The sequence below is a fragment of the Pyrgilauda ruficollis genome, unplaced genomic scaffold, assembly GCF_017590135.1.
Source record: "Pyrgilauda ruficollis isolate IOZ18807 unplaced genomic scaffold, ASM1759013v1 scaffold18, whole genome shotgun sequence".
In the NCBI taxonomy this organism is placed as follows: domain Eukaryota; kingdom Metazoa; phylum Chordata; class Aves; order Passeriformes; family Passeridae; genus Pyrgilauda; species Pyrgilauda ruficollis.
This window is the reverse complement of record NW_024516984.1, coordinates 8740235-8767084: the sequence shown is the minus strand read 5'-3', so window position 1 is coordinate 8767084 and position 26850 is coordinate 8740235. Positions and strand designations below refer to the sequence as shown.

General features: G+C 38.0%; 1 protein-coding gene across 1 annotated transcript in view; it reads left to right on the top strand.

Annotated features, from left to right (window-relative positions):
• The window catches only part of KCNB2 (potassium voltage-gated channel subfamily B member 2), a 164319-nt gene extending 154995 nt beyond the window's left edge, over positions 1-9324 (top strand). Inside the window, exon 2 of the mRNA XM_041464471.1 lies at positions 7162-9324. Within this exon, the coding sequence (XP_041320405.1) occupies positions 7162-9324 (2163 nt within the window). The remainder of the gene's footprint in view (positions 1-7161) is intronic.
• The last annotated feature ends 17526 nt before the right edge of the window (positions 9325-26850 follow it).

The window sequence follows — 26850 nt, the reverse complement described above, 5'->3', positions numbered from 1 at the left end:
TGTTAAAAAAGAGCATTAGCCAGTAAAGGACTGTAGCAAAATGTCTTGCCTTTTGTTGAACTTTTTTAGTGTGCTCTGTTGAAACCTTAGATTCAAAATAATTTTAAGTCTGTCAGACTGTTCATGATGTGATCTATGGCACACTGATACATGGGAATGCAGAATTACAGGTGTGAGCTGAGCACAGTCCCCTCTGCAAAGCAGCATGGGGTAGAAGTGTGGGTCAGAAGCAAGAGGTGATGCTTGTAACTGGGAAGTTCAAGGGACACAATGGAGGGAGAACATGGAGCGACCAGGGAGCGAGATGTTTTATCATGACCTTCTTCTTGTCATTTGCACCACATAAGAATATTTTAATGGCCCCTTCTCCTAAACGTCTACAGACGGATGTCCTGACTAATCTTAAAATTCCTCATATGGTAATAGTTATAGCTGCAAGGTGACTCAATTTGTAGTTTTGTCTTTGCTTCTCCAATGTTCATCTCATTTGGATAGTCCCAGATGTGAAGAACAGAATGCACACAGATGTAGACAGATGTACAAGACAGCACTCTTACTGAGCAAGACTTTTTGTCCATTCAGTTGCAAACTCAATATCATAATTTGAAGACACCTGGCAGTAAAGGATGCTGCTGAAGTAAACTAATTTCTATAAACTTCTCATCAAACCTCCCAAAATGTCTTTCACTGTTATGGGCTTACTCCCTGAGAAAAATGAAAACATCCATTATCTAACCTTCTGCTCCTGCCAGTGTGGCTGTGAGTCTGTGGATTGTCTGGCCAGAGCTGGGAGCTCTGTGCTACAAGCTAAGGACACTTCCATGCAAGATCCAGCATGACCTGCAGGCTACAGCACTTGGTAGCTCTCAGGTTGATCTGAAGAGCATAGATCAACTCCAGATACCTATCTGCTCAAATTTAGACACCTCTTTCCCAAGAGCAGGTGCTTCTGAGAATATATAGCTAAGTGCCCAAGAAAGTTGATACAGTTCTCCAGAAGCCTTTCAAAAGCTGAACAACAGCAATTTTTTCTGAGATTTTCTAAAGCCAGAGTTAAAGATACTGCCAGGGTATGTCTTATGTGAAGACAATACCATAAATTTCAATGCAGAAAGGGAGGAATATGTGACAGCCTGATAATTTTCAATGTCTGTGGAGGCTAGAAATCTCAAAAGTATGAGACTATACTGCTGTCTATTATTTAAATGGTCTAGATCCTACCCTAGATCCCACCCTGGGAAAAAAATAAGACTAAGGAAACACTAGTGCTAATACAGTCTTAGTTGACTGCAGACTGAAACCTATATTAATCAAACATACTGTACTGGCTGATCAGTAAGGCTCAACTGAAATTTTCCTCAGCAGCTATATTTTAATTTGAACCTGATGCATACTTTTTCTCTGCTGCACATAAAAAATTACACTGACTTGTCAATTATAGCAGAAGCCTTTTCACATATCACATCATTTCACCTATCGTATCAGTTGTTGCAGAATAGCAAGGAACAATTTGAAGGCTGTTCCATTACACCTCGGTTGTATGCTCATTTTATACAGAATTCCTCACACTGCTGGCAGTAATAAGCAATGAGGAGGTGCACAGTGAAAAAAAAGCCATTTTTTTAGTGGCAATTTAATACTGGGAAACAACTAAATTTTCAGGAGATTGCTACCAGTCCTTATACCCCAAAAATTAGAAATAACAGCATCTGGCAGAGGCTGTTAAGACTGCATCATTAACTCAAGGAATATTTTACTATTCATTGCATCAATAGATTCAAATGCCTCATATCCAGCCCATAGGAAAAAAAATCTACATCTGTCCATTCTTTTAGAAAAAATTGCCATTTAAAAGGAAATATTTTTAAAGATTAAGAGGATCTGGATTTTTATGTGCTTTTGTAGTACCATAGCTAAATGACATAACCTGCTAGAATCTGTCATTTAACAGAGTATATTCTGAAGTTCAGCTTAAAAAATGTTACGTCAAGAACTGTGATCATAGATTAATTACTTGGAGTGTGCAAATTTTCCAGGCATTTCAGTCCAGAACATGGTTTAAAAATACTACATAATAAACAGGAAGTTCTGCTGGGAAAGATTCAGTCAGTGGTGGTTTCTTTACTTTTCTCTATCAGAATAACAAACCTCACAGTTTGCTACAGGTCTTTCTTATAAATTCTGTGCTTTTCTTAATACAATCTGCATCTGCTCTATGAGAATTTACCAGCATAGTAATATCTGCAAAGTATTCTTTATGCAGACTCAGAATAGGGAGTTCTTTATTTCTTCTTCTCTTTCTCATAGTTGCTCTTGTTTTCCAAGTTTTCTCCTGGCATTTTTTTTGCCTAATGAGTTGTGAAATCTAATCAATTGCAATAATTAAAACATACTGTATGTGGAATGATGCACTGCTTTAATTACACAACAAAGTCCCAAACAAATAAAAGCTTGAGATTCTTACATTAGAAGAAACTAAACTGCTTTACTTTGCTGTACATTTTTTCACTAAGAACAGACTCATTCTTATAGATTGTATGTATAAATCACTTGAGCTTCCAAGCTTGCTGTACTGCATATTTTATTAAAAAAGCTGGTGGAGTTCAGGCTTGTGTTAGCAGTACATGAAGGAATGGCTGAAACAAACAGATGGATGCTTGTTTTCAATAAAACACCCAAAATGCATGGAGTCACATAGTGCAAGGGGGAATGCTATTAACTAACTCACCTCTCTTCTAGGATCTTTTGTATGCTGGTAGACATTTAGACATAAAATAAATCCCTTATGACAGACTGGAGTGCCAATGGTTCCTAATTAAAATCAGTTTGATGACAGTTGGACAGATACATTCTTACAATTTTTTTTTATTTTTTTTAAGAACAATGCATGTCAAGTAATTTGGTCCTGGTATTATACAGCTTTTTCCATTCCTGTTATTTGCATTCTGATTCTGGCCCCATTGAGGCTCCATCAGCTTGACAGAAACTGCAAGCTCAACTATTCAGACCTGTGCCTTGTTCATTTGTTCTGTAAATTCAGAAAGTATAATTATGTTATTGAGTATTTTAGAGAAATCAAGCCTGCATTAGCTGTTTCGCAGTCATTTAGGTGAAGTGGATAACCCAGTACACCTTATTTAAGTTTCCAACTTTAATACAGAAATCTGATACAGGCAACTTTCACAGTCTGAAAGGTAGTTATTGCTCTCTTATAGTGTTGTCTTTTCTCTGCCTCAGTCCTACCTACATATGCACTGTTATTGCCCTCATTCTTTACTAAGATTGGCTTCTTTTGCTGGTGTTGGTAGCAGAAAGTTTAAAGGAATATATAGCCCTCCTAAATAGGATAGATTAACCTAAGGATGTTTTCTGAATTGGCTGTACAAAAGATGAAGACAAGTATTTTTTCATTTTTCATTTTTTTCACAAAATTGTGAAGACACAATTTTTTCATTTGGCAGAAAAAATGAATGGTTGAATATTTTGGAATATGAAAGGTGATACCTGCATACCTGTTCTGTACTATTAGTAGCTGAAAAAGGCCAAAGATAGTACATAAGTACAAGATAATGCCAAATACACACCCCACTGTGAGCAATTTCTGTTTGTGCTTAGAGAGCTGAATATCCACTCGGTAACCCATAGATGAAACAAGTTTATTGCTATTTTTCTCAAAGCTACAGTGAGGTGGCCTTTCTGTCTCTAGAGCCTCTATCACCACTGTGACCAGTCTCTCTGCATACACTCTTCACACTTGCATTCTTCTTAGCTTCATTTCACTCTTCTTGGGTGTTCCAGCAATTTTGTCAGACCTAATGCATCCTTGGAACATCACCAAATGCATTTAACAGTTCCATTTCTGAGAAATGAAAGTAAATGCTTTTGTGAATGGGCTTAAACTGATCTTTAAAACAGAAAACAATTTATTTTAGTATTTGTAATAAAAACCTGGATTTTATTAGGACTTCCAACCAAAATAATATCTTTTTTCCAAGTGTTATAATAGTTTTGTAATAACATTTTAACACTTTGCTTACTTACTTTTGACTTAAAGCTGCTCATATTCCTTAGAGTATGAATAACTAAACTTTCTGATGAAGCTGTGAGGTTCTCTGCTATTAATTTTTTTTCTCATAATATTGGTTCTGTAAAAGTCAATGACCAGCTATTCCAGGCAAAGTGGAAGACTGTGAGGTACAGAGATGCCTGAACTTTATCAAAATGTCTTTTTTCCATTATAGGGCAATTTATACAGGACCAGGCCTGCTGGAGGCAGATGGGGGGGAAAGGGGGGAAAAGTGTTGTAGCAGGACTGATAGAGAGGGCTTTAAACTAGGTTTGAAGGGGAAAAGAATAGGACCAGTTTGCTAGAGATGAGCATGGGGGAGAGCATGCTGGTGCTGGGGGTGAAATGAAGAGCCCACCTGAAGTGCATGTACACAGCTGAACACAGTCTGGGGGGCAAACAGGAGGAGCTGGAAGCCACCGTGCAGCAGGAGAGCTATGATGTGGTTGCCATCACAGAAACATGGTGGGAGCACTCACGTGAATGGAGAGCGGCAATGGTGGGTTATAAGCCCTTCAGAAGGAACAGGTGAGGAAGGAGAGATGTGGGGGCTGTCTGTACATTTGGGAGTGTTTCAGCTGTGTAGAGCTCAAGAACAGACAGCTGCAGGTTGGCCAGCATGACACACATCTACAAGAAGGGTCAGAAAAATGGCCCAGGAAACTACAGGTCTCTCAGCTGACATCAATGCTGGGGAGGGCTATGGGACAGATTATCTCAAGTGCAATCACACACCACGAACAGAACAACCAGAGGATCAGGTTCAGCCACAATGGGTTTAGGAAAAGCAGGTCCTGTCCGATCAACCTGATCTTTTTTTATGACCAGGAGACCTGCCTAGTAGATGAGGGAAAGGCTGTGGGTGCTGTCTATCCTCAGTAAAGCCTTTCATACTGTCTCCCACAGCATTCTCCAAAACGGGCAGCCCACAGCTTGGACAGGTGCACTCTTCACTGGGTTCAGGACTGGCTGGATGGCTGGGTCCAGGGAGTGGTGGTGAAAGGTGCTGCATTAGGCTGGCATCTAGCTTCTAGTGGGGCTTCCCAAGGCTCAGTTTAAGGCCAGTCCTCTTTAATATTTTTGTCCGTGATCTGGATGAGGGGACTGAGTGCAGTCTCAGTACATTTGCAGACAGCACAATGTTGGGCAGGAGTGTTGATCTGCTGGAGGGCAGGAAGGCTCTGCAAAGGGATATGAACAAGCTGAATCAATGGGCCAAGACCAGCTGTATGAGGTTCAACCAGACAAAGTGCTGTGTCCTGCACTTTGGTCACAACAACCCCATGTAATGCTACAGACTTGGGAAAGAGTGGCTGGAAAGTTGTCCAGTGGAAAAAGACTTGGGAGTGTTACTCAACAGCAGGCTGAACATGAGCCAGCAGTGTGCCCTGGTGGTCAAGACCACCAACGGCATCCTGGCCTGTATCAGGAATAGTGTGACCAGCAGGACCAGGACAGCAATCAGTCATCCCCCTGTACCTGGCACTTGTGAGACCACACCTTAAGTCCTGTGTTCAGTTCTGGGTCCCTCGCTGAATCAATGGGCCAAGACCAGCTGTATGAGGTTCAACCAGACAAAGTGCTGTGTCCTGCACTTTGGTCACAACAACCCCATGTAATGCTACAGACTTGGGAAAGAGTGGCTGGAAAGTTGTCCAGTGGAAAAAGACTTGGGAGTGTTACTCAACAGCAGGCTGAACATGAGCCAGCAGTGTGCCCTGGTGGTCAAGACCACCAACGGCATCCTGGCCTGTATCAGGAATAGTGTGACCAGCAGGACCAGGACAGCAATCAGTCATCCCCCTGTACCTGGCACTTGTAAGACCACACCTTAAGTCCTGTGTTCAGTTCTGGGTCCCTCGCTACAAGAAAGACTTTGAGGTGCTGGAGTGTGTGCAGAGAAGGGCAACAAAGCTGGTGGAGCACAGAGCAGCTCACAAGTGTTGTGATGAGCAGCTGAAGCAGTTAGAGTTGTTTAGCCTGGAAAAAAGGAGGCTCAGGAGAGACTTTACAGCTCTCTACAACTGCCTGAAAGGAGGCTGTAGCCATGTGGAGGTCAGCCTTTTCTCCCAGGCAGCCAGTGGCACGATGAAAGGATTTGGTCTCAAGCTGTGCCAGGGGGGTTCAGGTTGAACATCAGGAAGAATTTCTTCACTCAAAGGCTTGTCAGGCATTTGAATGGCTGCCTAAGGAGTGAGCAGGTCTTGAAGCATTTGAGAAGGTGGTGTGGCACTTGATGCTATGGTTTAGTTGGCATGGTAGTGCTCAGTCAAACATTGGACTTGAGGGTTTTGGAGATCTCTTTCAACTAATGTTTCTATGATTCTGTCATTCTAGGACTCTGTGAAAGTGAATGATGAAATATATTATAAAACCCATCTCCTTAGACAGAAAGCAAAACTTTATTTCTTGGAAGTGTTTGTCTGCTTACACATTATGAGAAACTCAGTTCACCCTCATACTACTTACTTTTTAAAATCTTGCTCTCAACGTAGTTCAGGACCAATACCTTTGATTTTTGTAGCATCTGAAATTTGTCCAGACATAAAAATTCAGCAGGACCAGTGTCCTGAATAGTGCTTCATGTTTATTCTTCTTAACTTTCCAGCTCATAAATTTATTCCTGTCTAAGAAAGTGTGCACTATGTAGTACTGAATTACCATCTTACACATGGTATTATCCAATGTGTTCTCTACACTATGTAAAGTTCTACATAATTACAATTAATGCAGAAAATTCAAAACGTTCTGCACATTAGCAGGAACTATATATCTTCCACTTGGTGACTTGCACTAATAAACATCCCCTCCTATTGTAATTTAAAAATGGTAAGACCAGTTGTGGCCTGCTTTCTGAAATGAATTGGCTTACTGCAGGGAGTAAAGCAATCAGGTTTTGACCATGTCTAAGATGAGTCTAATGTTTTGTCTGTGCAAAATTCAAAGCAATAAAACAAAATAATGAATGCAATAGCAAAAACAGCTTCCACCATTCGGTATTTATTTGACACACACAAATTTGAAAGGATTTAATAAATCCCTGACAAGGACACTTGTATTGGTCTAACCAAAACATTTTTTATTTTGTTTTACAGATTTTGGCCATTGTGTCCATTCTGTTCATCGTCCTGTCTACTATTGCTTTGTCTCTCAACACACTGCCAGAACTTCAAGAAATAGATGAATTTGGGCAGCCAAATGACAACCCTCAGCTAGCACACGTTGAAGCTGTGTGTATTGCTTGGTTTACCATGGAGTATCTTTTACGTTTTCTGTCCTCACCAAATAAGTGGAAGTTCTTCAAAGGCCCATTAAATGTCATTGACTTACTGGCTATCTTGCCGTACTATGTCACCATTTTCCTCACAGAGTCCAATAAAAGTGTCCTGCAGTTCCAAAACGTCAGACGTGTGGTTCAGATATTTCGAATTATGAGGATCCTAAGGATTCTTAAGCTCGCCAGACATTCAACGGGCCTTCAGTCTTTAGGCTTTACACTCAGGCGGAGTTACAATGAATTGGGCTTGTTGATATTATTTTTAGCCATGGGAATAATGATATTTTCAAGTCTTGTATTCTTTGCTGAAAAGGATGAGGATGCTACAAAATTTACAAGTATTCCTGCGTCATTCTGGTGGGCAACAATCACTATGACTACAGTAGGATATGGTGACATTTATCCTAAGACCTTATTAGGTAAAATAGTTGGAGGACTTTGCTGTATTGCTGGAGTGCTGGTCATAGCCCTGCCCATACCAATTATTGTGAACAATTTCTCAGAGTTTTATAAGGAGCAGAAAAGACAGGAGAAGGCAATTAAGAGGAGAGAAGCACTTGAGCGAGCTAAAAGAAACGGCAGTATTGTCTCCATGAATCTGAAAGATGCCTTTGCTCGCAGTATGGAAATGATAGATGTAGCAGTAGATTCGGGAAAGCTTGGAGAACCACTCAGTCCAAAGGAGACACCTGATAACAGCCACCTATCCCCAAGCCGGTGGAAATGGGCCAGAAGGACAATGTCTGAAACAAGCTCAAACAAATCTTATGAGAACAAATACCAAGAAGTTAGTCAACAAGACTCCCATGAGCAATTAAACAATGCTGCAGCATCCTCCAGCCCACAGCACCTCAGTGCCCAAAAACTGGAGATGCTGTATAATGAAATTACCAAAACCCAGTCTCAGCCTAATCTTAATGCTGGTTACCAAGACCAGTCAGCAAAGCCACCCAGTTATGAAGAAGAAATAGAAATGGAGGAAGTTATAGGTCAGAGAGACCCGTTGCCGACGGGCCCTGCGGACATCGTGATGGACATGAGAAGCACATCCAGTATCGACAGTTTTGCCAGTTGCGCAACTGATTTCACGGAAACAGAGAGGTCTCCACTCTCTCTGTTTCCTGGCTCTCACTTGCAAATGAGATTTCCAGCTGATGCTGTTAACCTGGAAGAAAACCAAAGAGCAAGAAGTTCTCAGTTTATACCATTTGCAAAAGACAGAGGATTTTCTCCAACTGATGTCACCTTTGACTATAATCCAATCAACAGAGCTGTTATCAGTGATGGCAGTGGGTCCCAAACTGTTTCACATGGTCATTTTCATTTTGACACTGCCATGGAAAGCCCCAAAAGCTCCCTGAAAGGTAGCAACCCATTAAAGTCTAGATCCCTTAAAGTTAATTTTAAAGACAATAGAGGTGGCGCTCCACAAACTCCACCAAGCACCGCAAGGCCACTGCCAGTGACAGCAGGAGGAGACTTCACACAGGCTACCCCTCAGCACATCAGCACCATTCTCCTAGAAGAAAATTCCCCCCAAGGTGAACGGCCTGTACTTGGTGCAGACGCACCTGCACTTTGTCAGGGACCTGCTAAAAAATCATCCCCTCTCTTTCCCAAACAAAAAATTTTCACTTTCCCTTCAAAAGAGAGGAGAAGCTTCACTGAAATAGACACTGGAGAAGAAGAAGAGTTTATGGAGTTACATGGTATGAAACATGAGAAAAAACAGGATATCAAGACAAATTGCTGTGGGGATAGACACAGTGATGGCAACAATTTACCAGGGGAGCCACAGGTCAGCTCTTCACCCAAAAGCATGAGCCACAACTGTACTCAAGACATTTACCATGCTGTGGGTGAGGTAAAGCCAGACACTAACCAAGAAGGTCACAAAATGGAGAACCATTTATTTGCTCCAGAAATTCATTCAAGTCCAGGAGAAACTGGTTATTGTCCTACTCGTGAAACTAGCATGTGACTAGTTACAGAAGCAATAAAAATATCTTTTCTTAAAACACAGTTAGTAATGCCTATGAACTAAAACATGGAAAGCCTCAACAAAAGTGCATAAAATGTTATTTTTGCATGGCATGAAGAGTTGTTTAGTTTAAATACTGTTTAATTAAAAAAAAAAAGACTGCTTTTGTAACAAACTGAAAAAAACAGGGAAAAAATTACTCAAGAATGGTGAATACAATAAAGAGGGCTTTATTAGGAGCCAGTGGTCTGCAACATCTGACATTTTTGATCCTTTCACTTATGATTGTAGACAGGTTTTGAACTCTTTAAACTTTTTTTTCCCTCAGTTACAATGAATTTTAGAATTTGCACATGAAAGGATGAAATGTCAATGCATGCATTCATAAGGATGTGAAACAAGGTGCTTTGAGCTTGCAAAATGCATATACTTGTAAATAGTTTGGGGTTGGGGGAAAGCTACTGTTAACAAGGATTTATGGAAAAAGCATTTCCTGGGACACAGGTACTTCCTTCACAGCGTGCTGCCTGGAGGTTTTGTACAGACTTATGTTGCAAAATTGCAACTTCTACTTAAAGCATCTCACGTATCTTGCTTTCTGTTAAAAAGCTCACAAGTATATCTGTTAATTAAGGACTACAGTATTTTAGTTTATCTGTGCTATAAATCATGATGGGTTTTTTGTTTTTTTTTTTTACTTGTAGAACTTCAGTTATTGTATTTGCCAGTTTAATTAATGATCCTGCGAGGAAAAGCAAAGATTTAATGACCAGAACTTGAAGCATTTGATATTTTTATAGAAAATTGCCAACATTTCATAACTGAGAAAAAAAAAGTTCCATTTTAAAATTTAAAAATCATCGTTATTTCGGTGGCAATAAATAGTGCCAAATGGCTATTCAGATATATCCAAAAATTTTCAACCTCATACACTATACCTTGGTATTAAAAAAAAAAAAAATATTTCCCACACTCTTATTTTTCCTCTGATTTAACATTATTTGCTTCTACATGATCTTTGATGTTGTACCTTTTGTTCCCCATGCAGCTCACATACTTCAGTAATGGTAATGTTGTTGAAGCTGTTAAGGTGTAAGGACATAAGAGACAAGGTTTGTAGGGGAAAGTGGTACCTTTTGTTATCATAAATCATATAGCTGGAGAAGAAAAGGCTTCACGTACATGTGATTTGCCTCAGGTCTTCCATACCCCAAAGCTTGTTTGTGTTTTTCATTTCAATCATTTGGACTGACAGAAGGTATCACTTGACTCACCAACTTTGCCTCAACCTTCCATAGCTGTTCTGAAATGGAGAACAGGATTTCCACTATACTTAAATAAAGGAAAATGTCATTCCACTGACAACTGCTAAATCATCTTTCATTTCTCTGATTTCTCCAGCTTTGTAAAAGAAAGATGCTGAACCAAAGCCTTCATTACAAAGTACCCATCTAACCACTGTCTTGAAAAAGCCATTTTTATTTTATCCAGAATCCATAGCTTCTTATCCTATAAAATATTTTTTAAAGTTTCTAGAGTGCTTTAATTCCCTAAATCATAAAAAGTTTATTCAGTTCATGAATTCTGATCATAAGCAAATGTATGCAGTTACACAGACATGCCCTAGAAAATGTTCCCCTTTGTTTTGTTTGGGTTTTTGGGGTTTTTTTTTTTTTTTTTGTTTTGTTTTGTTTTATTTTGGTTTTTTTCTTTGTTTTTTTTTTTTTTTTTTTTTTTTTTTTTTTTTTTTTTTTTTTTTTTTTTTTTTTTTTTTTTTTTTTTGGTAAGGAAGACTTAAAAGCACGTTAGACCAATCAATGCATGGTTTGGAACAGGAGGCTTCTACTTACCATAGGTTAGTAGGTTAACTTTTACTTGTGTCTTTTTCTGTCACTTGAATATGTAACAATCAGGCACCTAATGCATTTAGTGTAAAGGAACAACCATTTTTGTTACAATACGACCATTTGCTTAAATGGCTGGGCCAATGCCACAGACCTCACTCCAGCCTGGCACACAGAAAAGAAAAGAGGCAAGTTTGAAGAGTCCCAAAATATTGATCCTGGTGGCTGGGCCAAACAATGAGCACAGCACAATCACTTAGGTGGAGTTTTTAAAAAAAAAAAAAAAGTTTTCTATATTTCTATCAGTTTTCTTATTTCTGTAACACGATAATATTGAGGTGTCTCTTCAGTCATTTGAATACCTGAGAATACAATGTCCTTTTTTTTTTCAAGCAATGTCTGGTCATTAATTCTCAAAATAAAAATGATTTTTTTTTATCTTTAATTGCAGTTCATTTCAACTTGTTGCTGCATTCAGTTTTATGTATTTATATTGTATTCTGCGTAACACTTTTCAATCATGTTTGTGTCTCACTGTCCCCAAACTTTCCTCTTTCATATTTTATAGTCATTACTCTTCTACATTTATTTTTTAGTTTCTAGATATTTTCAGTGACTAAAACTAAATGCCAGTCAATTTTTATATGCCTGAAGTGTTGGTTCGTATTTTCTATGTGCAGTTTTATGAAATCACATGGGCCTGTTTGATCTGCCTTTACATCCTAGTGAACTATTGAAGTCCAGATTAAGACCAAATGGGACCTGGTCCCATGCTCTGGATCCACAGAAAATTCCTATTCAAGACAATGATGTTCTGGCAAGACTGAGGTCTGTCATGTTCCTTCTGTGTGCTTTTTCTCCCAGGTGACCCTTACACTTTGGAAAAGCCCCTTAGACCTATGACACTTGATGGAAAGGGAGGAGTCTGGCCATAGGGAACCTATAGCAGGAACAGAGATTTCATTCCTAAAGCTCTCCTGAGCTAAAGTTCATGCAAACCTGATTCCAGCCCATTAAAATCACTAGAAATTTTAAAAAAGTAAAGTCAAGGCCTCAGTTCTTGTGCAAATGAATTTCCCCTGAAAGCAATGGGAGTCTGGTGGAAAAAGGGACTGACTGAAATCTAAATGAGAAGAACAATAGTCTCTCCCTCTTGATGAAAATCAACAGGAGCTTTAACTATATAAATCAGATGAAAGACCAGGCCCTTATTTGCTGCTGTATTTTAAATGTTTTCAGAGAAGCACATTTATTTTGAAAGAGATGCAATTCACTTTATTAACAGATGCTTTATTTTTTTGAAATACTGGAAACAAAATTATTAAGCTTTAGAAGTGCTTTTGGTATAATTTTGTTATCTACTTTTGTCTATGCTGAAAACTATTTCCAGAAGCACAGGTTTAGAAATGTGGTTTTTCCAGTCTTGACTGCATATACAGGATCCACCTCTGAATACCAAACTTGTATAATTCCTGACTAAAATATCTTTTTGAGCAGTTGCAGGACTGGATCTAGCTTTCTATCCAGTACAGCAGGTGTAAGAAAAGTAGGCTGGGATCATTTCATTCATCATGGGTTGATATGCAGCAAATTATGCAAAATTACACAAGTATATTTTTCTGGTTTTCTAAACCTTTGAAGCCATTTCAGACTTATCCATTCACCACAGTAAGGGGAGAATGTGTCTGAGTTCTGGAGTCAGTCTTTTAATGCCAGCTGTGCAATTTCAAAACAAGGAGTCTTAGGAAGAAGTGACTCCTTTGTGCACCTGAAAGGGGTCTGACTCCTCGCATGACTGGAAAATGAAGAATGTTCAGGGAGATAGCTTTGCAATTGATCTATTTTTTATATTTTTTACTAACTGCAGAATCGTGAATCAAAGTTTTAATTCCTTTACAATGATGAAACCAATGAACATATTTTAAAAATATACACAGAGTAATGAGAAGAGTTTTTGAGTAATAGTCACATTAATCCAAACCTGGGTGGGGGGAAGGAGGGAATAATATATCGCACAAACAAACTGCAAAGGAAGTTCCTACAGGAAAGCTGTTTACAGGGCAAGTATGTAATGCAAAGAATGTAACAAGGTGTAGGAAGTTTTTGCACTACCGAATTTATACAAAATACACTTTTTTTAAATGAAAACACAAAAGGCCTTTTAATGCTACATTGTATAGACTATAGAAGCCTCTGTGCTAATGCAGCAATCTAATGCACTGTGTCCTCACTTCACAATTGGTCTCAAAATTCAAACATTAGTGATGTTAGAGAGGTGATATCTGATCTAACACTAGAGCAACGGACATGAAGAGCCTTTTAGCACACTATTATGTAACCCAAAATGTGTACAGTTGTATTTTTGCCTATAACATTCATAAATCAAAATTACAGTTGGCTTCCATGAGTCATTTCCTAACAGGTAATACTGGGCAATGTATCTGTATTCCTTGAAAAACAATGAGTTCTTTTAAAAGTAGACCTCTTCCCTTCCATGTTGACTGAGCTTCTGTTTCCTTCAAGGTTTATTTTCAGTTTATTTATTAACTGCTTCAACCTCATCTCCAAACTGCAGTCCAGTAAAAAAGACAGTTGTCTTCTTGAAGCTCTATTGAAGATAGTCAGACTGGTAAAAATGTCCAGGGTTTAACTTATTGGCTTTCTGATTCAAATAATTTTTTAATCACTTGGATAGAAAATATATACTTTGATCATAAAAACATATATTAGAAGCAAAATAATGCAACAAATATGCCTTTTTTTTTTTTCTAAGTAGCCAGCACAGATCAAGCAAGAAATGCAAACACAACAAAGGGGGAAAGAAGGGCAGAAAACTGTAAGTAAACAAGGCATGTTTTAGTGTACTATATAAAAAGAGATGTAATAATACACATGTAAAAGAATCCTTGTTCACACTAAATGAGGTAAAAATGCCAGTAGCAAAAGATTTAATTCCACTCCTCCATCATAATTTTAACCTAGAACCAACAGGATCAGCAGTGCCATTACCCACTCGCCTGCCACATGAATATCTGATCTGTAATCATTTTTCAGAAGACTTTCCTGAAAAATAAGATATCAGTTGTTGGTGTCTTTATTGATCTTTAGATCTCTTCCCATTTCCTTCCCAATATCAATCTTCTCTTCTTCTTGGAAGTGGTCAGAAGGCAGCCCACCCAACAAGATGACAGGTGTCTTGTTTGTCAGGAAAGTGTTTTGGTAGTGTGGTGCAAATGGCCAGATGCTGCGTTTGAACCAAGGAACCAGAACTGAGTGTCACTTCTCCCTGTTTTCTAGTTGTAAAGTGCTCTGAATTCTCCAGTGTCCCCACAGTGTACCCATCCTTCATGCAAGAGCTTTCAGTGTTCTTGCAGGAACTTTTTAAAAAGCAGTTGATTGGTAAATGCTATTAAGAGAGCCATCGGTCTAAGTGTGAATATTTGTCTTTTGTCCAACCTAGTTTTATTAGTGGCGGTCTGTTGCGGCAAACACTCTGTGTGTGGAGACACAAGGCTTGACTCCATTTCAGAAGGCTGATTTATTATGTTATATATTATACTAAAATACTACATTAAAACTATACTAAAAGAACAGAGAGAAGAGAAAGATCAGAAGGCTACAAAGAACAAGAATAGAATAGAATGCATAACAAAATCCTGTGACTGCTCACAGCCTTGACACAGGTGGCTGTGATTGGTCATCAATTGAAAACAATCCACATGGACCAATTGAAGATGCACCTGTTGCATTCCACAGCAGCAGATAGTAATTGTTTATATTTCTTTCCTGAGGTTTCCAGCTCCTCAGGAGGGGAAAAAATCCTAGGAAAGGATTTTTAATAAAATATCATAGCTACAGTGGTCAGTTTAACTGCCGCTGAAATGCTTTCTGAAACTGATCAGATGTTCTGGGAGCCAGACCTTTTGCAGGTCCTCTGTCAGTTTCCTTAACAAAGGAAGGTTAGGTAACTGGCAGGCAAAAATGAAAGAAAACGTTTTGTTTGCATTGTGTACTTGTATTTGTCTTTGAGTTTATTTTGTTCCAGGTTTAAACAGTATTTCTTTTAAATGCTGAGTTATGATATTTAGGAAGTATTACCCTTTAGCAAAATGGAGATTTCTTCCAAAACAGCAGTGATACTTTCTAATCCTATATTATTATTGATTGGTATTTAATTTTCTTTTATGACACCTAACACAGACCCTGATGAATACCACTGTGGAACAAGGAAGTAGCACACAAATATTACTGCTCTTTTAACTTAAAAGTAACTAAAAACCATGGTATTAGCTTAATTTAATCCAAAAAAAGATGATTATCCTAATTATACCTATCAACTAAACAGAATGGTCACCTTAGACATCAGCTGTTGTCCTGTGATTAACATAACCATGAATCTAACAGCAGTCTGTGTAACTAAATTCATTAGGGTAATTTTTAAACTCAACTATTCAAATACATATTTAGCATCAGCAGGAATAATGTACACTTCTAAATCTGGAAGTCTATGGCTATGTTAGAGAAAATCTGGCATCTTAGAGAAAATCAGGAGAGATCTCTTGACATGAACCTCTCAGTTATCCCCACTTCTCATGCTTTGGTTCACATAACCAAGCAATCCTGCACCATACAAACTGGACCACTTTTAGGTGAAGTTGAACCAGAAAACTTCTTCCATGAAGGCACCAGCTATGCTGCAGGCAGGATAAAGCATTCAGACCCAGATACCAGATGAGAGCAAGTCCAAAATTTGTACCCCAATAGTGTAAACTGTCAGCACAAACTGTTGTCCTCAACAAATCTCCTGGTATTGTATGACTTGCTAATGTAGACATAGATCTCTACCATGGCTACTGTCTTCAGCCCATGTAGCTCTTGGATAAATCACTTATTCAAGCAAATTTTGCCATTTTCATAAGTGGTATTGCTTAAAAAAACCAATACGTAGCCAAAGATTAAATTGTTCCCAGTGCATTCCCCAAATTAACCCATACAAAATCATTTAAGCAATAAATTCATGATAACCTTTGGACAGTTGTGTTTTGTAGTTTGGACCAAACTCTATATACTGCATATTTCTACAGTGAATTTACTCTAAAGTTGGTATTACATTTAATGAAGACAGTACAGACAGCACTAGACTTACTCCAAAATCAGTGGAATTATTAAACTGATTGCAAGTAGCTTTACTTCACTTAACAGTAACTTACTTTACTGCTTACCCTTACTTTATACTGCTATGAATATTGCAAATTGCTGTGCATTGATGGAGGATCAGAAGCCCAGCTTGAGAATTTTGTGCCGATTTGCCATTGTCTAGATATCTTCCTATTTGGATCACCAGCTGAAATTCATTTAAATTGAGGAACTAGTAGGGTTTTGCTTGTGTGCTTTGTTGCTCTGATGTCTGGGACATACCTTGTGTAATGCAAGGAACAAAAAGCCTATTCTTTATCTTACTTATTTTAACCATTTCAAGGTGGAGGACATAAGTCTTATAGTGATATTTTTGCTCTAAGTTTTGCTCAGATAGCATCTCTCTGTGAAGGTTCAGAATACAAAACATTTATACCTGTTCTTGAAGTCCTTAAGCAGAACGCCAGTGGGAATTCTGCCTGTATAAAACTGAAGGATGAAGCAATATATTGTAGTGTTAGGAAAAAGAAACAGTTTCTAACACATTACTAAATACATTAAAAAAGAAATCTAAAAAACCACTGTTGGGGACAATCATGGGTACTTCTGCTAGGATGCAGAGTTCTGGATTTATATGTCTAAATTATCAGAGTTCTGCAGAGTTTTAGCTGTGAAACTCTTTCAAAAATCAAAGGAGCCATGCTGATAAGCTGAAACATGGAGGGATTAGTGTACAAAGAAGCTGAGCATTGAATACATAGCCTATTGCTTTAAGATCACTGTAAATATCAAATTAAATATGTACTAATTCATGTTTATATGTTATTACTGTGTTAGTTTCATAGATACAGTAGCATGACTATTATTAGTTTTATGGAGTTTAATGAACTTTACTTTGTATTCCTCTGTGAATGCTCTGAATGCTGCAAACAAAAAAAGCACAATGGTATTTTTTCAAGTTCTCTTGGGGCAATAGCAGTGTCTTCACTATTGTTCAGTTTTTCAGATTTAGCAACATTTCATCATACATTGTTCTATTAATAACGTATCTTTCTTTAAAAGTACTGTCACTAGGAGATAAAAGCATATGTGATAAGTCTTGTCTAATCTCATTCATCTGCCTTTACAAAATGCCCCAGACATTTTGTGGGAGAATATGCTGCTTTTGCTTCATGCATTGTTTGTATTTGGGGGTGGGGCAGGGGAATAATAGGGCATTTTGCAATGGTAATTGCATCAAACATGCTTTTTTCATTATTATTGTATTTGTTAGAAACATTTTGATTTAGTTTCTTTCTGTAGATAAAACTTTGACAATAGCTTTATTTTTTCAACTAACCAATTGATTTCATTAGACTAATAACTTCTCACATTTAGTGGTATTCGTATCAATGTTTCCATATCAGCTGCATTTTACCTTCATAAAAAAGGAAATGTGATTATTATTTTTGTCATACTAGATTTTGCTGATCAACTAAGTATTTCTGCACCAATCTACATATTAATATGCATGTTGTAGTCTGTACAATTGTTCAACATCAAAATATCTGTTTAATTTATGTCAAATGTCTTTAAAATAAATGCATTGTTCTCCATTTCAGTCTGATAGAATAAGCAGGATAGTAAATAAATGTGTAAATGAATCATCTGTGTCTCATTTCAGTTCTCTTCATGAAACCACTTTACATTGAACATTGCATATATACCAAAACAATTATCCATAGTGTCTTTAGGTGTCATTACTTAACAAAATTATACAGGAATCTCTGACAGACAATGTGTACAGAAATAAATCACTTGGCTATGCAAATAAAGTCAGAATCCATGCTTTTTTATAAAAAAAATATGAAATGTAGTGATTCTAAGCCTTTTTCTTCTCTCTCTGTTCAGAATTACTGGTAATTACTGCTCACACTGTCACAGATGCAAAGCCGCAAATGACTTTACAAGGGTGAGTAAACAGTATTGCCTGCAGGATGGAAAGCAGAAGCATGGAAAGATTTGGAACCCTTTATTTAGCTAGTCAAACCTAGATACCTCAGCCTAATATTCAGGCATAGTGGATAAACCAATTTCTTGTCCATCTTAAAACTGTAAGAGAAAATTTATAGTGGAAATTATTTTACTCCTTTAAGACAACTCATGAAAATTACAAGTACTTTTTTACAGGCAAAGTTTTGCTCCAAATCCACATATAACAGAACAACTCTATCACTCACAAAATTAGGAATATAATACTCTCACCTTCAAATTAGAAAGCTATTTTCAATGTCAACATCTGAACAGCACTGCAGTGAAGCAAAAATGGAAGTCCAAGTCCATCCCTTTGATGAGAGCAGAGACGTTTTATTTTCACAACCTCTCTGTGCTGTACATCTCTTAATACACCATTCACGGTACTGCAGAACCTCTACCCTTTCAGCTTTTAATCTCGGGGTTCCCTCTATGAATGTGCAGCACTGTACATAAATCTAAATTTGTTCCATCTTTCTATTCTACCTCAAACACATTCCAAATTTCCTTTTTCCTTTAAAAAAAAGAAAAAAACCCACACCTTTGTTATTGCTTGTCCAAATCTCTTCTTCTTGGCATCCATGCGAGTAATTGCATTTTAAGGAAAGGATTTGGGGGGTTATATATCATTCAATAACCAAGCAGCCCACACAGCTAATCATGGTATCCAGGAGTATTTGCAAAACTGCAGTTCTACATGAACATTCCAGCTGCCACATGGTTCCATCCTGCACCAAAACCTGGGCCTCTTCAGATTTTGGTTGTGCAGAAAGGAGACTAAACCACATAGAAGTAAAAAAGTGGGAGCATTTTCCAAAAAGCAAATTCAAGGCACCAAGATACACCACTGTAGTTCCTAGCTCAACATCTCTTCAATCATACCATGAGCTTAGGAAATATTTCTGTTCCAACCATTTCATCTTTTCCCATCTTCTCCTCTCCATTTATTTTTTCTTGTGGAGCATATTTCAAAAAAAAAAAAACATGTCAAGAACCCCAGCATCTCATCCCAGACCCAAAGCAGCCTAAGAAAGGAACTGACTTGATGCTAGTGAAAAAATAAAATATAGAAAATGTCCACTATTTTATTGGTGCAATTTGACCTATGGCTGAAAACAAATGCAGCTAGGAAGCAGGAAAACTATTTTATGGTAACATGCAAGGGTGATATGTGTTTGGGATTAGGTCCTAAAGAAAGAAGTATTCTTGGCAGACCAGGAATAGAGCAGGTCAGTAGAGATGATATTGACAAAAATACTGAGGTAGCATTAGGTTAGCACAAGAAATATCCCACCATAATCTATTTAGAGGGAAAAACAAACCATAGCATTTCTAGATATAAATATTAGGAAAGTAAGGAACCTAAATAGTCAGGTTATCATGTTAAATCTTAATTTACTGTATAGGCTTAAACCATGTTTCTTCTGACTCTCTGAATGCAAATTTTCATTTTGAAAAGTGAAAAATAGACACTATTAATCAGATGATGAGAAAAAAATATCTGCAGTTTTCTTAGCTAACATCAGGGAGCCCAGAGGGAACATGAGTTTACTCAAGGCTGCTACAAAAGCATTTTTAGTCTTAAAAAGTATTTAATAATGTTGAACTATGATAACCATAAAATATGCCTTATTTGAAGAAAGTAAAGACGTATCATGCATATGGCATCAGAAGGAACGGTGCCATTCAAGAACATTTTTATGTTGTTATAAATAAGTTTGATTTGTTATTTCTCACCATTCATTCTCATGCATTCTACAGATTATCATCTTTCCCATACTGGAAATCAGCACAACAATTTATTGTGAATCACTGCTAAATTACAATTTAGGTATTCCTGCAAAACATTCAGGTTGAGTTATGTTGCCATTCACTGGTATTGAAACTACTGATGAAACTATTGCTGTCCTTTGCAAAAGAAATCTCTTTTTTTATTATTTGTTCTCTTATGTTGCAGTTTTCAAATGGCACTTTGCCATTATTCTTCAAAATATCTTCCCACAACAGTTTGTTTCTACTAGATGGCAAGAGGCGAGCTGTCGGCTGTCAAGTATCAGTACATTATTCATATCCATGCTATGAAAGCTAAAAAAGCTTCTTCAGGTATTTTTGCAATTTAGTGCATTTCTTATGGAAAAGAGCTTAAAGTGAACTTTAGTCCAGTTAGACACTGGACAATCGACAGTTAAAGAGCCACTACGAATACCCCAACTGCAAGAAGTGTTCCTAACTGATTAAACACTGAGGCATTCAATGATCAAAACCACAGATCCATAAAGAAGTAGAATTCATTTCCTCAGCCACCCAAAAAACTCTGTATTTAACACTTTTTCCCACTTAATCTCTTACTGGTTGTGATTTAGTAATTTTATTTTAATATATACAGAGGCTGGCATAATTGTACCATTCTCAGAAAGGAACTGGGTTTTCAGTTCTTCAGTCCTTTAACAGGATGGTAATAGAAGCATCTTATACCTGTGACTCATCTTCCAGTGGCAAGTCTGCTGATCACTTGAGCACTTGCACTAAATATATATATATATATATATATATATACATACACATACACACATAAAACACCCACACACACACAGAGCACATATGGAATGTGGCACTGTCTTAGCACCACAGTCTTGCAAACCAAAACCCTACAGTACTTTGCATTTGTGCTATGATATAGCCACAATCTAGAGAGATTTCTCAGTTCACCAAGGCACAGCAGAAAGTTCTCATAGTTCTCACAACTCTAATTCACACTTGAAACAAAACAAGTCACATATCTAGGACATCACTTTCCATTCACACAGAAGAATTGAAGTGTTAACCTGCACATCACTGGGGTTGTTACAAGGCTTATATACCTGGCAGTAAACTAAAACATACATAGACTGGAATAATTTCATTCTAGTATGAACACTAAGCATCTGCAAAATTTCATTCTAATATAAACAGTTACAACTCCAAAAGAAGAAGTTTCTTTTAGCAGCAACAATACAACTACTGGTTTAATTATCAGCCACTCCTGCTTGCCTGACCACCCTTTTCATCAGAAGGACATAAGCAAGTCCTGCTTAATAACTTCAAGCAGGTTTCACATGTTTACCTTGCAAGATGGGAGAAAAGCTCCAACTTTGCTATTAAATATTTCAAGACTAAGTTAAAAGCTACTCACACTTCTTGGGAAGGACAAAATAAGATTCCCAGTAATCAAAAAAAAAAAAAAAATAAAGACCTTAGTACATACAGAAAGAAAATAATTTTTATAGTGTTAAAAAATAACAGAAAAGAGTAGCTACTGTTTTTCATGTCTGAGATCTCATTCTCACCCACAAACATGAATAAAGAAGAAACAGATTTAAACAGGCACCACTGCATAAATATTCCACTACCTCTGCTTTCTGTGAGTACAGTTTCACTTCAGTGTTTCTCCCCAGTTAACAATGAAATTGATTTTTGTATAATCAGCATGTTTTGTTTCCTTGGACTTTCTAGTCATGACTTCTGCAGAATTAAAACTCAGGGACTGTCAGTAATGTAACCAGAGCTCAGAATGAATAAAATTGTAATTCCAGGAGTGTACTGATGTTGCAAATTGACATTCATTGTGATGAGTGATCAAGGCAAACTCCTTTGCTGTTGTGCATGTGTTCAGAGGTATTGTCTGTCACAATAGCTATTTACACAGAGTTAGAAATCTAACAAAATCTACCAACCTCCCATTTTTAAATGACAGTAAATTATTTCCTCTTAATTTGGAAGCGTGGGTTGAAAACAGCACCAGATTTAGTTTCATCCATTCAAATGTATCTCAGATTTTCTGGTATTCACTACAATTGATCTTCTTTGACACTTTTACAGATATACAATAAAGTGTGTCTCTCTTTACTATTTTCACACTATTTAACATTGTTCCAAGTTCATTCTCTTTCTTTCAGGTTGCTAAACACATTCAGTGCTCAGCTAATCAGTAGAGCCAGAGAATCGTATTTCCAAGACCTTATTTTCACAGTGGGAACAGTTGCAAAGCTGTGAGCTCCTACTGTCTAGCATATTTACCAAAATGAACAAACACATAAATAAATTATTACTTCTAAACAAGCAAAGTTTCTGAGAGGTCCCTAATGATCATTTCTTGGAAATATAGTTTCCTAAGCTGCAATTGTGGATCTCAGGTATAACTCCACAGAAAATGGTGCCAAATGTCAGTCATTACTCAGTATACCAGAGATGCCAGTATTTGGCCAGTGATCTGGGGACTCTTTCCATGTGTTTTTATGAGAAAATCTTCATCGACATAAAAGATAATCTGTAAACATAATTTAAATTCATTAAAGCATGTAAACACTACAGATTTGTTCAATTTACTTAAATGCATTGATTGATTAGAGGGCTGGAGCTCCTCTCCTATGAAGACAGGTTGGGATAGTGGGCATTTTTCAGCCTAGAGAAGGCTCAAAGGACCTTATAGAAGACACAAGTACCTAAAGGTGTCTACCAGAGACTTGGAGAGGAACTTTTCCCAAGGGCATATAGTGATAGGACAACGGGGAATGGTGGTAAGCTGAAAGAGGGCAGATTTAGATTAGACATCAGGAAGAAATTCTTTGAGTGTTGTGAAGTACTGGAACAGGTTGCCCAGAGGAGCTGTGGACCCCTCAACCCTGGAATTGTTCAAGACCAAGGTGGATGGGGTCTTGAGCAGCCTGGCCTAGTTGATGATGCCGCTACACATGACAAGGGGTTACAACTAGATGTTCTTTAAGGTCCCTTCCAATCCAAGCATTCTATGATCTAAGCCAAGGAGAAATCTGTGTAACTTCATCAGGAGTTTTGCATAAGGGCTATAACAGCATGTCCCTATAAGAGCAGTCAGTGCTACACACCATTCCAACTTACCTTTCCTCTTTCTAGAGGAAGTCCCAGACACGAGGGCAACACAATGGTTTGACATTCAGTGATGTGAATGTGACAATGAACATGGCTGGTGATAATGTAGCAACTATATTGTCTTTAACTCAAGTCTCATATGTAGTTCTTCAGCTGGGACGGAATAAAACACCCATCAGTTCCTTTTCCATGTATGAATTAACCTCAGCAAAGGGGAGGAGACCCTGCAGAGTTCATAATACTGAATACTGTAATACATTTTTCTCTAAAACTGCATTCCATTAACTGAGAATAATGCAGCCTTTATTCTTTCATACATATATTAGCTTAATGAGCCACTAAAGTGCCTAGTATTTAAAGCATACACAAAGATCTATAGTTTGAATTTCACAAGTCATCCAAATATCTTACAAGTGCCAATAGTACTCTCAACAGAAATTTAGCCTTTCATTTATTTTAAATTGCTCTTTCATTTTATTCCATAAATGCATTTATTTACAAGAAGGCAGTTGAAATCTTTAATACTGAATCAAGAAATCTAAGTTAGAAAAAGCAAAATGGGAACATATATGTCAGATGATGCCCTGCTCCTAATCAGGTCCCAGGAAATTAGACTCATTTTCTCTCTTACTTTCTCTAGGCAATTAATCAGAAAATTATTCCCTTCCCACTGATCAGAGTTCCATAAGGAAATCTGTCCCCTTGGAAGAAAAAATATCCACAAGGGGTCATGTGCTTTGGCAGAGACCTCCAGATCTCCCAGAGAGGCTGCTGAAACACAGGAATGTTGTGTTTAGACCTCACCATGGGAATTCCCCAGCATTCACATGGCCTGTGAATGTGACAAGGGAGTCATTGATTCAGCCTTGCCACTTTTGCAAAGTCCAAACTGTTTGAAACCACAGTCGATGCATGCCCAGAGGATCAAGGAAAGACAGAATACGGTTTCAGAACTACAACTATTTTCTATTGCAGACCAGCCTCACCCATGTCTTTTTGCCTTCTCAGAAGTTTATTGCATCTAATTGCCTCTGTATTATTGGCTCAGGAACAACACCCATAAATCTGTGAAATGTCTACATGGTATTATCCTTGCATAATCTTGGCATACTTGTAACTAAAATCCTTCACCAAATGGAAATTTACTGCCAGTAGTTTCTAGGCAGATGTGATTTTCCAAAATCTGTTATTTTACTCATTATTCTACCAGAAGTCTGGTCTGTCCTGTATTTCTATGTATGATGAATAATTTCAGTAATGTTATTTTAAAAGTCCTTTTGAGTTCTGTTACTTCGATTTTTCCATCATTCTATATCTCATAACTATTGCCATTGACTTATATGAAAAGGTAATTACAGCAGAGCAGCATTTTAGCTGATGCTAAAAAATACACATATATCAAGAGTATTCAACAATTTCCTTCCCCTTTGTTCCAAAATAACTGCATATAATACTATATAACCTCTATTATAACTAAATGTATGTTTTATGGTTGTGAGAATTTTAATATATCTCATTCTAAAGTCTACTGGTTCCATTTGTGTGATGGCTCAGCACTGCTAGTAGATTAAAAAAAAGAAAAAAGAACTTGTGCTGTCACACTTACGAGGAATTACAGTTTTTGAGCCAAGAAGTAGCTCTATCATGCAACAAAAGACTGTAATTCAACACACCTGAAAGAGCTCAGCAGCTTTGGAAGCCTGCCTTTTAGGCAGAAAAGACAGTCAAAGGGCTAAACTGGACTAACAATGCAAAAACTTTGATAAGGGACCTTGGAGTTTTCAATGGAATACTTCTTTCTTCCACCTTCCCAGCTTCCCTAATAAGTACTTTTTAATAGGGTTCTTAATAAATAATAATAAATAATAGGTTCATTCTACTTGAGGCAAGCTGAAAATAGAAGACCAATTCATGCAAATATGTAAAAGCAAAGGAAGTCTTCAGAACAAGGAAATTAAACCACTGCAATTTCTAGTGTTTGTGGGAGAAAAAAAACCAAACAATACAGAATGTTTGGGGAGGACTGAAACTCCCAAGATGCTAAAATGTATTCCAAAATACATTTGCAGCAACAGTGCAAAACAGTGATAAGTGATGTAAACAGTAGTAAGAAATTGCATTGGATCTCAGCATGTTTTCCAAGATATATACATAAAATTTACTTAATCTAACACTGTTGCAGACTAGAAACTTTATAGTCTTTATGCCTGCTGAAGATGTTCTGCACTCCAGCACGGAATTCTGTCAGGCCTATTTAAAGTCAAGTTCAGACTACCCATGTGCTATACTCATATCCTTCATTTCTCCTTATCTATTTCCTTCTAAAGGCTGGAAGAGAATTGTAAAAAAATGAGTTTATGCTATGTTAATAGTTAATATTCACTTGATAAGCATGCAAAAGCTTTATTCTCAGTAGGCGCATGCAGAGAGAGCACATGGGTATACCATATCTATACAAATATATTCACACACATACCTATATGCAGTTGGCCACACATTCTGTGGAATGGTTTGGGTTGGAAAGGACCTTAAAGATCATCTACATCCAACATTCCTGTGCTGGCCACCTGCAAGGCAGCAGTGTGGTCCCATCCTACCCATGCCTGCACCCCTGATGTTGGTAAGGGCTGCTGGGGGACAAGGATGGGGCAAGTGAGTGTCCCCCCTCACCTCTGGGAGGTGACAGGGTAGCCAGAGTCACAAGCAGGAGTGGCATCCTCTGCCAGCCTGTGCCACAGCTGGGAGGCTGATCTCAGTACTGGCCTCTCACAGAATCACAGAATATTCTAACTTGGAAGGGACTCACAAGGATCATCAAGTCCAACTCCTGGCCTTGGACAAGACAGCCCCAAGAACTCCACCACATGTGTGAGAGCTTTGTCCAAACTCTTCTTGAATTTTGTCAGGCATGGTGCTGTGACCACTTCCATGGGGAGCCCATTCCAATGCCCAACCACGCTTTGGGTGGAGAACTTTTTTCTAATATCCAACCTAAACCTCCCCTGACACAGCCTCAGACCATTCCTTTGGGTCCTGTCTCTGGTCACCACAGAGGAGAGATCGGTGCCTGCCCCTCCTCTTCCCCTCATGAGGGCATTGTAGACTGAATTGAGGTCTCCCCTCAGGCTCCTCCAGGCTGAACAGACCAAGTGACCTCAGCTGCTCCACATACAGCTTTCCTTCAAGGCCCTTTACCATTTTGGTTGCCCTTCTTTGGACACTCTTTAATAATTTAATGTCTTTTTTATATTGAGGAGCCCAACACTGCACATATGACTCAAGGTAGGGCTGCTCCAGTGCAGAGCAGAGCAGGACAATCCCCTCCCTTGCCTGGCTGGCCATGCTGTGCCTGATACACCCCAGGACATGCTTGACCCTCCTGACTGCCAGGGCTGACTCAGATTCAACCATCAACCAGGACCCAGGTTCTTTTTTGTGGCACTGCTTTCCAGCATTTCCATCTCATTCTCCAGTCTGTACACACAACCAAGGTTGTTGCCTCCAAGGTGCAGAACCCAGAACCTCCCAACTCACTTCTCTTCACTAGAAATCAGAGGAAGAAGTTAAAGGAAAAATAAAATAAGTTCCCACATCTTACAGTGACAAAAATATTTGGAAGCTTTGTGACAATATCAGGAGTCAGAAT